The sequence below is a fragment of the Odocoileus virginianus genome, chromosome 26 (genome assembly GCF_023699985.2).
Source record: "Odocoileus virginianus isolate 20LAN1187 ecotype Illinois chromosome 26, Ovbor_1.2, whole genome shotgun sequence".
NCBI lineage: Eukaryota > Metazoa > Chordata > Mammalia > Artiodactyla > Cervidae > Odocoileus > Odocoileus virginianus.
Genome location: NC_069699.1, coordinates 8,253,217 through 8,271,392, shown reverse-complemented (window position 1 = coordinate 8,271,392; position 18,176 = coordinate 8,253,217). Strand labels below are relative to the sequence as shown.

General features: G+C 41.9%; 1 protein-coding gene across 5 annotated transcripts in view; it reads right to left on the bottom strand.

Moving 5' to 3' along the window:
• STAC (SH3 and cysteine rich domain) overlaps window positions 1-18,176 on the bottom strand; it is a 354,063-nt gene that overhangs the window by 96,772 nt on the left and 239,115 nt on the right. Inside the window, exon 1 of one of the 5 annotated variants that reach the window (XM_020880822.2) lies at window positions 15,225-15,474. The exons of the other annotated variants lie outside the window; for them this stretch is intronic. Within the exon in view, the coding sequence (XP_020736481.1) occupies window positions 15,225-15,335 (111 nt within the window). The 5' untranslated portion in view covers window positions 15,336-15,474. Of the gene's footprint in view, window positions 1-15,224; window positions 15,475-18,176 lie in introns of those variants that run through there. 5 annotated transcript variants of the gene reach the window in all.

Here is an 18,176-nt window from a genome sequence, read left to right as displayed (position 1 = left end):
AAAATGCAGCTAAGAACCAGAAGATGTAAGCAAAAAGTCTGATGAACCAATCACTAGGTGAAGTCATTAAGTAAAATAAAAAACAAAATACTGAAATCCCCATGTCCTCTATTTACTTCCCTGATAGTCCACTGAGTGCAGTTTCTATTTTCTTTTAAGGAATGTGAAATTCCCAACTAGTTTGACGATTTATTTTCCAGTATAAAAGCAAACGAGAAGAAATATATTAGAAGATTCAAGTAGCCTGCACAGAGAAGGTGGTCTTTGTGTAGAAAGAGTTAGAAAGTTGTTAGATACAAAACTAGGAGAGCACAGCAAAATGGGAGTCATTAGTACAAGAAAAAATAAAAAACCTCTCCTGCATGCAAAAAGTTCAATAACTAGTGTTTAAAATGGTGAACCTGAATAATTAGGAAAAGGAAATTACAAAAGTAATATAATTGCTTTGAAATTTACAAAGCATTTGCAACTCTGTTAGACTGAATGAAAATCCATGTGGCATATTCTGCTTTTGAATGCACAGAGATGTGAACTAGATTATAGAAAGAGTTGCAAGCAAAATTCTCAATAGGGAAATGCCTGGAACAGGAAAGGACATGTTCTCTGTTATCAGGAAGGGTTGACCCCCACAGAATGACTCCTTTCCTGAGCATCTTTGCCTGAAAAGTTTTGTCCATACATTTTTACAATTGGAAAGATAGTGCAATCATTGTGCAAAGTCTTGGGAATGGCCACAGAAGTGGGTGGCAACATGGGAGAGACTGGAAGACGAGATCTTAGGAGGAGAAAAGTTTAAGGAGTGAAGAAGTCAGGCTATCTGGAAAAGTCATCTGCAGAGTATGGAAACCATACAAGTGTATGACAGAGGTAGGGCTGGAATGAGGGAGAGTGAGCCTGGAGCACAGAGAGATCTTAGGTTGGTAGGTGACTGCTGATGTTAGCAGCAGGCAGAGGAGCCTAAGGGAGTGGACTTTAAAGCTATACATTTTAGAGGAGGAGAGACAAGATTCTGGAAACAGTAGGGAGGTTGCCTCCCCAACCACCAAGCCTGATTGATGAAGGAGAAAAGAGCCACACTTTGAGAGGCTGCAGGGGAAGGACCGGGCATCAGAGCCAGAAGTGAAGGATGCTTCAGAGAAGCTGAGCAGAGAGGATTTGCTGAAGAGTCGATTCCAGAGGGTAGAGTGGAGGTACTGCCCGCTGAGGAGGGTGGCAGGCAGAGCTGATGATGTGCAGATCTGCGTGGAGATTAAACTGTGAGAAAGGAAGGGGGCCCTGCCGCCCCGTGCTCTTCTGACGATTGACGTCCCAGGGGAACGAGTATTATGGGAATCTTTTCCAAGGTCTCCAAGTGACCTGGTTCTGATAAAACTGAGAGTGTTGGAGATGAAGGGAGAGAATGTGAGGATCTTGCCAGGGCACATGGAACTCTGGGACCTCTTTTCACTGCTCTCTCTCATGTCAGTTCGGAGGGCAAGGGAATAGGATCGTCTTGGGAGCCTGGCGTGTTCTGGATCCCTCCTCTTTATTCCTTCTCTTGTGCCTGACCTCAGTCCTTCATGCTGTGGTCACAACTGCTCCCAGATCTGAGGAACACACTGACCGACACTTCAGCTATGAGGGCCCTTAGGAACAGACAGCGTGTCCAAGTTTCATTTTCAGATAAATGAAGCACCCTCTAGGGGCTGACAGACATCTTGTCTCCTGTCCACTTGCTTTCAAAAACCTCTCTACTCAGGTCTCCTGGGGGTCATCAAGGATGAGTTTTGGTTTCAACCTGGCTGACTCACTCCATGGATGATGCTCGTCTCTGGATGAGAACACAGGAAGAACACACAAGAACTGAGCTGGCATCTGAGCTGAGAATGATGAGTTTAGTTGAGAGTATGCTGAATTTAAAATATATGGAGGAGATCAAGACGGGTTGTTGAAAAGGCAGTTGAATATGTTGGTCTGAAGCTCACAAGAGTGACTTCTGAAGTGTGGTGGGCTTCAGATTTGGGAGTTATTAGTTGGGAGATGTAATAGAAAGAACAGGTAAGATGTTCCAGAAAGACCCAGAGAGATTGTCAAAAGTGAGAAGGGCTGAGGGCAGAGAATAGAATATTGGGGAGGACTAACTCTTGAATGATGGGTGGAGGAAGATGCGAGAACCAATAGGACTAGAGAGGAACTGTTACAGCAGTTGGAAGGGAATCAAAGGAGAAAGGTATACCTAGGAAAGGAGCAAAGACGAAACACCTTTTCTCTAGATAAGGAGGAAATGTGAGTACTGATATTTGACTTTCCTGATTCCAGATCCAGATCTAAGGGACCACTGTTATATGAACACAGGGAACCACCATAAGAGGGTTTTCAGGAGATAGGAACACATAGGAAGCCTGCTAGAAACTGAGTGAGAATGAAATGAAATTGAAGGAAGGTACCAGGGTGGTCCTATAATAATTAATCCAGAGATGTTCTGATGATTTAAGTGAAATAATTTGCTGGCAAAATACAAGTTATCACCACTGATCCATGTCAATTTAGAAAAAAGACAACAGAATAAAAAATACAAAAATGTCTTCAAAATTTATTTTAAAATAGGTGCTAGGTTTAGCCATGGCTTCCATTGGTAGCTCAGTCGGTAAAGCATCTGCCTGCAATGCAGAAGGTCTGGGTTCAATTCCTGGGTTGGAAGTTTCCCTGGAGAAGGAAATGGCAACCCACTCCAGTATTCTTGACTGGAGAATCTCATGGACAAAGGAGCCTGGCAGGCTACAGTTCATCGGATCACAAGAGTTGGACACGACTTAGCGCCATCTTTCTTTCTTTCTTAGGTTTAGGTATGTTTCATTTTTTCTTTTTTCAAACATTCAAAGTGGAGATCTAGGCTCTACAAACTGTTTCACAGGGGAAAAAGACAAAAAGAACGAAACAAAAATATCCATGTATATCTTCCCAATAAATCTTTAAAACTTGGCATATCCTTAAAAATAAAATCTGACCAGAGGACACAAAATGACAGTTAAAGAACAATCTTTCTTATGTATATAGATATAAAAATAATAAAGTATTGGCAATCAAAACTTAGCAGTTTATTAAAAGAAAATCCCCATGGTCAAGTGGGACCGTTTCCAGGAATGTAAGAAGAGTTTAATTTAGGCTATCTATTAATATAATCCATCATATAAAGAGGCCAAAGGACAAAAAAAAAATCACATGATTACCTTGATTCTTGCCAAAAAGTCATTTGAAACAATTCCACGTCCATTCCTAGTGGAAATTCTTAGTAAGCTAAGAAGATTACCCAAATTTAACATAAGAAACACTGACTCAGTTTAATCACAAATAGAGTGGGAAGTCTGGAATTCATGTAGAAGAAAGACTTAAAGAATGATTTAGTTGGAAATGGATTTGTTTTTAAAGTTAAAGTTGCAAATTGCCACCTAATGTTTCTCAGGCTGAATGTGTAAATTTGCAGTGGCTTGCAGAGTAACTTCAGAGTCAATCGATCTAAGAGCACCCCTTAGCACCAACACTGCACAATATACACCTACACAATGGACACCCACAGCAAAACTTCGGCAGCAAAGTTAGCTAGGTACTCGCTCAATACCTCCACGAATATTTACCATATTTGGGGGTGTCTAATGAAATAACACCGTGTCCCTACCTAGCCTATTCCCCCACCTGCTAAAGAGAGAATTACAGTTAGAGAGGCAAAATTATTATAGATTTTATGATAATCAAATACTAACAGCTAACATTGCCTTACTCTGTGCCACGCACTGTGTGAGGCACTTGGGATACACCACTAACCTAAGCCTACTGACAGTGCTGCAGAAGGACATTATTGTGCTCACGGTGCAGCAAGGACGAGAGGCTCAGGGAGGTGAAGGTCAGGGAAGCTTGGGAGGCAGCATCACAAAGCCTCACAGTGAGAGTAGACAGAGGACACACTCTGAATCAGTGAGCAACCCTCTACCTCCTTGTTAATGAATAAGAAATGGAATCTGAAAGATATTAGATGGCAAAATTAATATAAAACTAGTATTAAACACCTAGGAAATAGCTAACAGAGGACCGGGCAAAAAGTACTTGAAGAAAATTCCTAAGCATTTGTGAGTGACATAAAAGACATTTCAATAACTATGTATTATGTTCCTGGGTGATAAATCTTCATTATATGTAAAGATTTCCCTGAAATGATCTTAAAAATTTCATGCAATTACTCTCAAAATATTATATTTATAACTGCATGGAAAATCAAAAAGGTGAGTACAGCTAAAGAAATAAATAAAATTGATAAAATTGTATTATCAATTATCAGTATTATATAAAACTACAATGATTAAAACATTATTGTAATGTCAAAGTACAGCATAGTAATAAATGCACAATCATTAGAATATAACAGATGATTATAAAAAAGAACCTAGTACATATTATCATTTATTACATAATAGATGTAACACTTCAAATCAGTGAAAAAATGAATTGTTCAACAAATAGTTTTAGAAATACTCATTCAGGAAAAAATTAAAAGCTCTTCCTTACCACATAGTAACAAATTGCAGATGGATTAAAGTGATGAAAGTAAAAAGTATGGAATAAGGAGCTAGAGAAACATATAGTTTAATATTTACTTGTTGCCAGGTGTAGAAGACCTTTCTAAATATAGATGGAGGAAAGAAGCCATAGCTAAATAAATCTGAGACATTTAACAACATAAAAAACAAAATCTGCTATGTTGAAAATGCAATAAAATTGAAATTTCAATCTGGAAAAATGTTAATGTATATGAAAGATCATGATTTCAGTATTTATAAAATTTTTTTGAAAATTAATAGGAAATAAGTGCTCTATTAAAACAGACAAGGACATTAATATAAAATTTGTAAAAGAAAAAATATAAAAATAAGTATTCTAGTGAATAACTTTAATAAAATAATAAAAAATTTCAATATATCACCACCCTTCCAATTTACTAATAAAAGGCTATGAATAACAAAAATTACTAACAAAAAAGGAAAACAACTCAACTAAAAATGGGCAAAGGCCTTGAATGGACATTTCTCCAAAGAAGATACACAGATGACCAACAGTACACAGATCACCAACATGAAATGATGTTTAACAACACTAATCATTAGGGAAATGCAAATGAAAACAACGAGATAGCATCTCATACCTATTTTGGGCTAAAAAAAAAAACCCAGAAAATAACTAGTGTTGGTGAGATGTAGAGAAACTGGAATCCTGTTCATTCCAGGTGGAAATCTAAAATGGCACAGCCATCCTTGAGAACAGAATGGTGATTCCTCAAAAAAATTAAAGATAGAATTACCATGTAATCCAACAGTCTCACTTCTGGCTATATACCTAAAAGAAATGAAAGCAGGGACTTGAACAGATAATTGTACACCTGAGTTCACAGCAGCATTATTCACAATAGTTCACTGATGGATGAGTAGATAAAGAAAATGTGGTGTATATATACACAACAGTACATTACTCAGTCTTAAAAAAGAAGGACATTCTGACTTATACCACAATACAGATGGACCTAGAAGATTTATGCTAAGTGAGAATAAGCCAGTTACAAAGGGAAAAATATTATATGATTCATTATAGATGAGGTACCTAGAATAGTCACATTCATAGAATATCAGAGCACAATAGTGGTTGCCAGGAGATAAAGGGAGGAGGAGACAGGAAATAACTGTTTAATGGGTACAGAGCATCAGTTTGGGCTGGTAAAAAGTTCTAAAGATGGTGACAGTCACACAACGTATGAATGTATTTAATGCCACATAAAATTACATTTCATATGTAACCATTTAAAAATTGGTAAGAAGGCAAATTTTATGTTATGCATATTTTAACTCAAATAAAAAATATCTTTGGAAGATTGAATTTTACTGCCTACATAGACAGAAGATTTGAAAAGAAAGAATGAAAAAGAAACAAATCTCTCACCAAATCAGGTCAGGTCAATGAGAAAGAAATCTTAGTAGAGACATAAGGTGGACAACAAACAAACAATTATTCCCTGGGAATCATAATCATGGATCTGCCTTCACATAGATTTGAAGTTTAAATTTATACAACACAACTTGGTTTGAGAATCCCTCAAATGAAGAAACGTAGCATAGAACTAGGTTCTCAGGTAATGATGCCCTGGGGCACTTGATGGAAGCAATCTCTGTGCAGTGGGCACTATAATTGGAAGAACTAATAGTAGGAGGATGTCTATTCTCTCCAAATGGATGTGTAGATTTAATGCAACCCCAACCAATATCCTAGCAGGTGTTTTGGTGGAAACTGATTAGCTGATTCTAAAATGTATTAATATATGGAAATGTCAGGGGCCCCAAATAACCAAAACAGTTTTGAAAAAGCAGAGCAAAGCCAGAAGGCTTATTCTGCCAGATACCAAGACTTTTCAATAAGGTCATTATATTTAAGTCAGTGACGTACTTGTACAAGGACAGACAAATAGACCAATGAGGCAGAACAGCCATCTATACATAAATCAAAAATACAGCCATCTGATTTACGGCAAAGGTGGCAGTGCAGTGTCATAATGTATCTTGACCCCTACCTCACACCTTGGCAACTTCAAAAGGATTATAGACTTATGTGTGAAAGGCTAAACAATAGCATTCCTAAGAAATTATATAAGAGAATACCTTCATGCCTTTGGGGTAGGCAAAGGTTCCAAGTGAAAGTGAAAGTTAAGTTGCTCAGTCGTGTCCGACTCTTTGCGACTCCATGGACTGTAGTCTACCAGGCTTCTCCATCCATGGGTTCCAAAGGGAAACACAAAAAGCATGTAAGCAAGAAACTGAATGAACTGACCTCACTGAAGAAGAATTTTTGGGACTTTCCTGGTGGTCCAGTAGTTAAGAATATGCCTCACGATGCAGGGGATGCGAATTCAATCCCTGGTCAGGGAACTGAAGTCCCACACGCTACGGAGCGACTAAGCCTGAGCACCACAAGCAGAGAGTGGGTGTGCTGCGACGATCCTGCATGGTGCAGTGAGGGTCCCGAGTGCTGCAACTCAACCAAGACTCGACACAGACAAATAAATGAACAATAAATAAGATATAAAGAATAGTAAAGGAAAGAGATAAGCCACAGGATGGGAAAAGATACCTACAACATACTTACCTCTAAAAGTACTTGGATTTAGAATATGTAAAGAATTCCTACCAATTAAAAAACGACATATAGCCTAATAGGAAAACAGACAAAAGATTTGAATAACTGCTTCACAAGAGGACATTCAAGTGCCCCAATGTATTAAAAATGCTTAGCTCACTAGTCATTGGGGACATTCAAGTTAAAACCATGAACAACACCACTAATCACCTATGAGAATGGCTGAACTGAGAAATACAGACAATAGCAAATGTTGGTGGGATAAGGATCAGATAGAACCCCTCTTCATTGTTGCTGGGATTATGAATTGGCACAGACACTTTGGAAAGTTGATAGTATCTACTATCAATTTAGGCATATCCTACAGCCCAAGCAATGTTGCTCCTAGGTATACACTTAAAAATAAAAGTGCCACAAGGAATATGTATAAGAATGGTCAAAGCAGTACACCTTCTAGCAGACAAAACCAAGTAGCAATCCAAATTCCACCATCAATAGAACAGTTAAATAGTGGTATATATATATACACATAAATATATATTATATATATACTGTACATATAGTGGAATGCTATACAGCAATAAAAATGGAAAACTATTGCTACATGTGATAGCATAGATGAATCTCACAACATAATGCTAAGTGAAAAAAACCAGACATAAAAGAGTATACTTTGTATGATTCCACTTATATATAAAGTTCAAAAATAAGGAAGATTAATTTACATTGTGAGAAATCAAAAATTTATTTACTTTTGGGGAGCTAGTGACAAAAAAGCGTATGAGAGAGATTCCTGAGTACTGATAACATTCTATTTTTTTATTTTTGTGTTGGTTACATACAAATCAGTAATTTATTTTCTGAAAATTCATTAATCTGTAATCTTATCATGTGCACACCTTTTGGTATGATGTCATTCTTCACTAAAAAGTTTACAAGAAAAAAAGGTATGATATATCTTTCTAGAGAGCACTGTGTCAGTGAGAATAAAAGATCTTTGAAGTGTTTATAACCAGACCTAGTAATTCCACTTCCCATGACACTAAACAGAAATGTATTCAAATGCTGAGGTATCAGGATGCCCATTTCAATATTTTTTAAAGCATGAAAGCTAAGAATCTAAACTATAATTAGAAGAGACTGATGAAATAGATACGGTACAGCAATGAAATGTACCATCTTTAATACTTAATCAGACAGTACAAGAAAACTCTGTAAAACATTATGTAGAAGAAAAAATATAACATGCGTTTATGTATGTGTGCATGCGTGCTAAGTCGCTTCAGTAGTGTCAGACTCTGCCACCCCATGGACTGTAGTCCACCAGGATCCTCTGTCCATGGGATTCTCCAGGCAACAATACTGGAGGGGTTTGCCATGACCTCCTCCAGGAGATCTTTCTGACCCAGGAATCAAACCTGCATCTCTTGCAACTCCTGCATTGCAGGTGGATTACTTACTGTTGAGCCACCAGGGAAGCCACTATTTGAATTTTGTTTCAAGAATGTGTGTGGGAGTGTGTGTATAAAGAAATACAGCAAAAACTTAACAGGTCTGTGCTTATGTCTAGGTCTGTGCTTAGTCACTCAGTCATGTCAGACTCTGTGACCCCATGGCCTGTAGCCTGCCAGGCTCCTCTGTCCATGGGGATTCTCTAGGCAAGAATACTGGAGGGGATTGCCATGTCCTCCTCCAGGGGATCTTCCTAACCTAGAGATCCAACCCAGGTCTCCTGCATTGCAGGTGGATTCTTTACTGTCTGACCCACCAGGGAAGCCCAAGAATACTTGAGTGGGTAGCCTGTCCCTTCTCCAGGGGATCTTTCCAGGAATTGAATCAAGTCTCCTGCACTGCAGGTGGGTTCTTTACCAGGTGAGGTACCAGGGAAGTCCCTGTCTAGGTCATTATGTGATCAATGCATTTTTATATTTTCTCTGCTTTCCAGTTTTCTACATTTAGAGCTTATTACTTTTACAATCATGAAAATAATTTGGACATAGTCAACCCCATAAATCTAGCTACATCTGAGCAACACTTGGATTCTTTGACAGAAGGGAGGAAACAGTAGATTACCTTTGCCAGAGCCATCATTTGGATTAAAGTATAAATGGGAAGTGAAGAAGAAGAGAAAGAAAATACAAATGGTTCCTTCAAGTATCTTGGTTGGAAGGGAAAAAATCCTTTGTCTGACCTTCTATAGTTTTTTTAGTCTAGACAAGTGTTTCTTAAACTTGGCTGTCCAAGGAAGCTTTATAAAAATACTGATTCCTGGGACCTTCACTCACAGATTTCCATTTAGCAGGTCTAGCCTATGTTCTGGAACTTGCCAGGGGATTTGAATGCAAGGCCAGGGTTCCATTTTCTTTCATCTCCCCCCCTGAGTTAAATTCCTATTAGAAGTTATTATTAGAAGTTATCCTATTAGAAGTTAAATTCTTATCAATAATAGCTTCATATGTGTGTAATGGGTTAGCTGGCCACAAAGTAGGCAATCCATACACAGTTTCTGATTAATGGACAGAGAAACTTTTCTGGGAGATGCAGGGCACATCTTTATTGTTAGGGATTGCTTCTTGCTAGCTTAGAGGGTCATCCAGGTTCAGAGAAAACCATTCTGGAATGAGGGGACACTTTGGTCCACTGCTCCAGTGGGACCCTAGGTGGCTTATATCAACCTTTTAAAATCAAAGTCACTTGCCAGGGAGTCTATGGCTTAGCTTCTTGGGGATGCAACACAGCTAAGATGAAATCTCACTGGAGTCAGCAGTATAACTGAAAGTGCAGAGGGAGGAAAATTCAGTTATACTATAAGAATGTCAGTTTTGATTACTGAAATTTTCCCAATGATGAAATCTGCTGTTGGCCAGTAACAGAGTCATCTAATTTGAAGCGAGAAGAGAAAGCAAACACTGCTTTATGCTTACAAAGGTTTTCAACATATTGGGTGTTTTACATATTCTCAGACCTTACCAAAAAAACCATGCCAATATGGAATTAGCATCCTCATTCTAGATTTTAGGAAGCTGAGACTCAGAGAGGTTAGGCAGCTTCCCCGTTGACACAAAGATGGCATGGATAAGAACAGATCTGAAAGCTTGTTTATTTGTCCTCAAAACCTATAATCCCTTCACATTATCAAAATGTGAGCTTGTGTTATATAAGTGATGGCAAAGGGAATCCATACCAAACTCCATGTGACACTCCAGTAAGATTTCTACATTGTCAATAAGTCAGTATAAAAAGAGACATTCACTGCAATAAAGGATGCTGAAACATGAAATTTTTCTTAGTATTCAATGATCTCTGTCAAACACTTAGACAATGAATTAGATTGTGGTCTTTCTGAGATAGTTAGTGGAAAGATAGAGGGGTGAGGTTCATTAGTGGCTTTGAAACTCTTTCAACTCAACTAATTTTATGAAAAAACAAAACCACATAAACTACATTATAACTTGTGCTTACTGGAATTTACTCTGAGGAAACTGTGCTGGGGTATCTAAGGTCCTGGGCTTCCCTGGTAGCTTAGATGGTGAAGTATCTGCCTGCAATGCAGGAGACTCCAGTTTTATTCCTGGGTCAAGAAGATCCCCTTGAGAAGGGATAGGCTACCACTCCACTATTCCTGGGCTTTCCTGGTGGCTCAGACGGTAAAGAATCCACCTGCAATGCAGGAGACCTGGGTTTGATCCTGGTTTGGGAAGATTCCCTGGAAGAGGGCATGGCAACCTACTCCAGTATTCTTGCCTAGAGAGTCCTCATGGACAGAGGAGCCTGGTGGGCTACAGTCCATGGGGTCGCAAAGAGTAGGACACGACTGAGCGACTAAGCACAGCACAGCATCCACGGCCCTAGCCGGGTTCTTAGGTGGGGTTATTGTCTGTAACTACCTTTGTGATCTTAGGCAACTCACTGCCTCTCTCTGGGCCTCTATTTACTCGACAGAGGGAAAAGAGAGAATATTTAAATAAACTGGGAAAGCTATGAGCACTTTATTGATTTGGTATAAGCTATGGATCCCTTCCCTAGATGATGCACATATACACGTACATGAGCAATTTTGAAAGTTCTGGCTGTTCACAGGTATTCCAAAGACAATTTGTAGACCTCCAAAGACTATACTGACCCATGATTTAAAACACCTCCAGTGTGTGATAATAGGATTATAGTCATGTTTATGAAAAGAGCCCTTATTCTTCAGAGATACAACTGTAAATACGTACAAATGAAATGCTTTGGTGTCTGGTGTGTGCACACATGCTCAGTCACGTCTGACTCTTTGTGACCTCATGGACAGTAGCCTGCCAGGTTCCTCTGCCATGGGATTTTTCAGGTAAGAATACTAGATGGGTTGCCATGCCCCCCTCCAGGGGATCTTCTGAACCCAGGGATCGAACCCATGTCCCTTGCATCTCCTGCACTGGCAGGAGGATTCTTTTACCACCTGGGAAGACCCTTGATGTCTGGAATTTGTTTTAAAATGAACTAGTGTGTGTAAGGAAGGGTGGAGGTACTGGTGGGGATTACAGATGAAACAAAGATTGTCCATGAATTGATAACTGGGTAGAACCAGGTGATTAGGTACATGATGGTTCTTCATAGTGTTTTCTCTGCTTTTGTGTGTGTTGAAGTTTTCCATAATAAAATAAATGTACACAATAAAATTATCCATTATTTAAAAAATACCCAGAGTAGATCATCTCCAGTGTTTCCTATTCCTATATTTGATTTAGCATTCCAAGGAATCTGCAGAGAAAATGGCATTCCAGAAACATTTTATGTGCTGAAGGCACTGAATCATTATCATTCTTCTCTAATGGCCCCTCTAGACTGAAGGGTTCATCGTGGTCAAGTTTTCCAGATGGTTCTGTGAAGTTCCATTTAATCACTTCCGTAAATATACTTCTGGGGAAAGAGTAGCAAAATCAAAGAAGCTGGAAAAGAGTTAGTCTTTAATCATTTCACGTCATAATGTGGCTCAATTTATTTTCAAGGATTTCTTGGGAAGAACAAAACACAGTTGCAAACGGCTTTTAGTGGCATAGAAAATACTTGGTTAGGATGTTGGGCGAAACAGTATAGAATGTAAGACAGGCCACGGGCATAAAAGACAGCAGCATGGTGGTCAAAAACTTGTTCTCCACAGTCATGAGGCCCGGGTTCCTGTCATTGCTGTGTCAATCAACTCACTATACAATCAAGGGGAAGTCACCTACCCATTCTGAGCTTTCACTTCCCTATCCATAAAACAGAAATAACAGCACAATATCCCTCACAGGGTTATTATGAAGGGTCAAGTTGTGTCTGACACCCACCAAGCACCCAGTAGATGCTTACTACTGTTCTCTCAACTGGGTAAATATAAAAAAACGAGAAAAGGCAAATATACAACCAAGACATTATCAGTAATTGCCTCTGGATTGTGACTAGTGGGTGATTTTTTCCTTCTCTCTTTTTTTTTTTTCATGACTTTTCAAATTTCCACAAAGTAGTTGTTACTCTTATCAGGAGAGAAAAAAAGTTATTTTAAAAATGTAGAGTGAAATCTAATAATTAAAACAAATGAGCATATATAACCAAACAGAAACACTCGTAGATACAGAGAACAAACCAGTGGTTGCCAGAGGGGGAGGGAGGTGGGGTGAATGAGTCAAAGAGGTGAAGGGGATTAAGAGGTACAAGCTATTAGTTATAAAATAAGTAAGTCACAGGGTGCTATGTACAGCACAGGGAATACTGTCAATAACACTGAATATGATGACTTTGTATGATGACTAATCTAGAGAAACACTGAATCGCTATGTTGTATACTTGAAACTAATACAATACTGTAAGTCAATAAGACTTTAATAAAATAAAAGAAAAAATGAATTTCAAAAGTCCTTCTTGAGAAAGGCTACTGTCCAGAAAGGCTGAACTATGCCTGCCCCACACGGTATTTTGACAAACAGATCACTTCGGAGGGGAGTAATACAGGATGACTAGCTGTCCACGTTCTCCTACCAGACACTTGTTGTCAGATGGAAGATCCTTGTAAATGCCAATAAACCTTCAAATGTGGCGCTCCTGGTGCAGAATGAATAGAGCTTGCCTCTGTTCCTGCTTCTTGCCATCCTGCTGTTCCCTACCACACAGCCTCCACATCAGCAGTTTAGCCATTTTGAGAAGCATTGGCCCCTTGGAGAGCATCACAAACACTATGCCAAAAAAATCCCACATTCAGGCACACTACTTTGCGCTCAGCTTCTTGGGGTTCATGGACAACCCCCCATAGCCTGTCTCCACTGATCAAGAACACCTAAGCTATGACAGCAAATTTAGGAATATATAAATACACATAGAGAAAAACTGACGCGTACAAGTCTGAAACCATAAGCCAGATAAATTGGTGGATAATGACTGGTATTACATATGTAGTCTTTGTTTTGCCAAAGAATTTACATTAGGGTATCTATAAATAGCAAGCCCATACAGTGTGTTTGAACCATGCTGCTATAAAATCAAATGCTAAGCCCCTTCCAGAACATACCTACTGCAGAGCAACAGGCCCAATTAGAAAAGCTGATTATTAGTTTCAGTCTTGAGTTTAGTTACATTCATTTCCAGTATTCTAGATCACCTGTGAAGTGCCCACTACCCCGTATCACTTAGGTGAATTAGGTCAATGACGCACAATGATAGAGAGCCAGTAACTTCTGATTGGAGGGGCAGTGGTCCGTGCGTGGGGGTTGTGAGACCCATTTGGAGTGAATTGTCTGTGGTGAGATGGATCCCATCTCCTTATCTCAGGAAGGAAAACAGTGAACAGGATTGAGTCCTTACACTGTACTGGGTGGGTGTTAGGCCATCTCTCTATGCCTCTCAATGATTCTGGAAGGTGGGGTTTTTGTCCCCGTTTATAGTTAAGTTTTAGAAAAGTTGACACACATGTTCCAGGTCAGACATTTGCCCCCCAAATAAAGATAATGCCAAGCTCTCTGTCTTGGATTAGCATCTTTGATGGTTAACTTTCAGAGGCTGGGATACTGTCCAGCCGGCAGGATCACTTAGGATGGGAGTCACTTAGCTATGCGTGTGAGCCGGATGATTTGTCAATGGCTTCCCGGGATGGGTGTGAAGGCATAAAGGAGAAGACTCTTCTTGGCCCCATCTGACCTGCTCTCCACACTGGCATCCTCCTCTCCTTCATTCCTCCACAAGAACTGCCCCACATTCCAAAGACACCCAGGGAACCCACAAGGAGATCTGGAAAAAGAGCCAGGAGCCCTGCACTTAAAGAATCCATATAACTACAAACTCCATCTTATGGTTTTTACTCCCGACTGAGATGCCATTTGGCATCGAACAGCTAGCAGCCGCATTTTACTTGATCCTCTTCCAAGATTTCCAAACATGCGCCTGGCACCCGTGAACGTCTCAGAGTAAGTGTAACAGTGACAGAAGTGCCGCGGGGCTGGTTTTGTGTATGTCAGTGTAGCTCTCACAAAAGCAAGTTTAAGTTCGAGGATTAACTTCCACGAGAGGAACATCAACTTTCTCGAGAAGGTAGCATTTCCCTAATTTTTCTGAAATCAGTGGTATCCGAGGTTAGGGATGAGTTCGGTTAGCCTAAGGGTCTCAGGCCCTTGGGATACAGGCGAGCCTTTGCTAGTTCGCAAATGCCCCGGCTTTTCTGGAGGAGTGTCCTGGGCTGTCTGTCCCTCAGCCTTCAGAAGCCGCCTAATACCCACACGCGCTTTAGGCACATGAAGGTTCAAGGCACAGAACAAGCACGCCATCACCACCCAGGAAAGCGATCCGAACCCGGAGCCACTGTGAACTGCGGGTGCTCGCAGGGTAGGAGCCCAGCGCAACGCCCCGGGGCCGTGCGGACAAGAAGACTGGGTCCCCAGCGACATGGTCCAGCATCGCTAGCAGCGAGTTTTGCCGGACATTCAAGTCTCAAGGGAGTACAGTCCTTGAGAAGAACTAGGGAAGCGTCTTAGCCTCCGGCGCCAGCGCCAGTGGGGAGGAAACAAAGGTGGACAGAGAGGAAGAGGAGTGAGTTTGTGTCCTCTTGGGGCAAGCGTGCGCCGTACCTTGGATTCCTGACTGCCGGTGGATGCAGGAGAGGGCGGCTGCTCGGCGCTCGCCGTCTCCTTGGGCAGCCCGTCCACGCCGTCCTCGCGGGCGCCGCTCGGGGGGATCATCGTGGCGGCGCGGGAACGGTGTTGGGCTCCCGGAGGAACAGCGAAGCTCGCCTCCCTCCGGAGCGCCCTCCCCGCCGCGCGCAGGCTCGCTCAGCTTCTGAGGCCGGGGACTCCCATCCTCGCTGAGGCGCCGCCGCGCCCTCCTCCGGCCTCGCCCCCGCCCCGGCCCTGCCCACCTCCCCGGCACCCGCCCGGGCTGGGGGAGAGAACGCCGGCCCCGCCGCGCCCGCGGCCACCTCGGCGACAACCGCACAGTCGTGACTGCCGCTCGGCCGCGGGCGAGTGGGCTCCGGCTGACCCGCTCGCCGGAGGAGGGTGGGTGGGGGCGGGTGGCTCCGGGGCGGGGCTGCGCGGGCTCCGGCGGGGAACCGGAGGGGGCCGCGCCCTAGGGAGGCCCTGCGACCAGGCTGGGCGAGCTCCGGTGCTCGGCACGGTCCCGGGATGCTTTAGGAGGTAGAAGGAAAATTCAGACCAAAGCCCAAACGAATGATCCAGCGGGAGGGACCACCTGCAGCAACTCCCTCCTTCTGCACCCAGAGAAACTGCGACTCTCTGGGAGCCGGAGCCAGTGACTTAGCCAAGTTATTTATAGGGTTCAGTGACGGAGGAAGCAAGCAGAGCTGGGGTTTCCTGGCCTGAGGGCGCTCCTCTTTCCTCGGTTCAGCTTTGGACTTAAGCAGAGAGATACTGCAAAACGTGGATGTGCCCTAGTTTGGTTGTGTTAAGCCGGTCACACTTTTTACGTATTTAATCCTCAGAGCCACCCTATTAGGCTAGGTGTTATTAACATCGTTCTCATCTATAGATGAGAAAACCAGGAGAGTAACTAATTTGCTCTAAGTGGCTGCACTGTAAGTGGTGGAGCTGGGATTTGAACCCATTTTGGCTTCAAAATCCATGCTTTTTGGACTGTGGAGCCTCAAATCCAGGCCAAATCTTCTCAGCTGTGGAGTAAGTGGGCATTGCAAGATAGTAAGAATGTCAGGGCTGTTTGCGGAGGGGCAAACCAGTGTGCCTTAGTAGATCTTTTGGAAACAGAGAGATGGTCCCATGGAATTAAGGGGCAGAAGGACCTGGTACCTTTTGAAGAAAAACCTCAATGTGCAGGGAAGGATATACATCTGGATATTTAAGTCACGCCCCCTCCTATACAAAACTGCCCAATTTTCCCATAGGAAACTATAAACTCATGTTCAGATTTTATTTATTAACTATAAATGTTTGTAAGGCCAGCTTCATGGTGTTACTGAACGCAAGTTCGTGTGCCCAATGCACAGTCAAGCCAAACAAACTGAAAAGCCAGAGTTTGGGGCAGAGAAAGATTTACCCCAGGGCTTTGCAAGGAGACAGGTGGCTCATGTCTCAAAACCCCCAAATTCCTCACAGGGTTTCAGCAAAGCACTTAAAAAAATAATTAGATTTATTTGTTTACGGCTGTGCATTGCTGTGAGGGCTTTTCTCTAGCTGTGGTGAGTAGGGGCTACTCTCCAGTTGCAGTGCACGGAACACAGGCTCTCGGGCGCGCAGGCTTCAATAGTTGCTGCATGTGGGCTCAACAGTTTTGCTTCCCAGGCTCAGTAGCTGTGGCACATGGGTTTAGTTGTTCTATGGCATGTGGGATCTTCCCTGATCGGGGATCAAACTTGTGTCTCCTGCAGTGGCAGGCAGAATCTTTACCACTGAGCCACCAGGGAGACCCTCAGCAAAGCACTTTTAAAGGCAGCTTGAGGGAGGGGCATGGTTAGTTGTTGCAAAATTCTTGTAAGAATTCTCTATTCTTGTAGCAGTCCACACAGTTCACAATGTTCATGTAGACCTCCAACAAGGCAAATGTTATTCTCTATCCTGCAACTTTTTGTCTCTATATGGATGGACTCTTAAAGGTCAGAGCCTTGAGAATAGTCTCTCCTGTATATTTCAGCCAACAGGCAACATTCTTTTACAAAAGCAGGGCCCCCAGGACTAAACTCCTGGGCACTAGAACACAGAGGTTAAAGTGAAAAGGAACAGATCTAGTAGGAGTCAGTGTTCTCCTCCCTGTCACAGTGGGTATACGTCTGTGTGGTCACACAGGGCCCTGCACTTGTGTGCATGCTCTCTGTCACTGTCTTGAAATTCTTGATACTTTCTGAGCAACAGGCCTTGCACTGGCATTTAGGACTGGACCCTGTGAATAAAGTATTTGGTCCTGTGTGTCTGCCATAGCTTATGTCCCTTGTTAAAAACAAACCTATTATTCTTTTCTTCCTGGACATCACTTGAAAGCTTCTGTTCTAAGTGACGGCCTCTTACCTGGCAATTGGCTCTGAGAGCTCTAAATACCCCCATGACCCTTAACCTCTTATATGACCAGGTCATATCAGCTAACCTGAATGACTATAGCTTTCTCCTCCTCATGACACAATTCTTGTTTTCTCAATAGAGACAAAACTCTAATAGTGAAAATCACAACAGAACAGTACACAATGGCAGGAGCTGCAGAATCGACACATCTAGCATGTATTTTGTGCCAGACATTGTGCTAGAAACTGATGATAGAGCAGAGAGAAAACAGATTAAGATTGTACTCCTAGAAGGTGGAACAATTGAATCTCACACACACATGCACACACCCACACATACACATTTTTCATGAACTGGGATAAAGAAGAGTACAGGACTCTAGTGTGTACAAGTGCAAGGTCTGACCTAGTGTGGGACCAGAGAGAGGTTTCCTGAGAAAGTCAAGCCCTCAAGTTCAAGGAAAATTCCAATCTTGTTGGGCAAGCACACTGTGGCTTACAACAAGACATTTTTCATCTTTAGGTTTTTTTTTTTTAAAGAATTGAACAGCAGTTATAA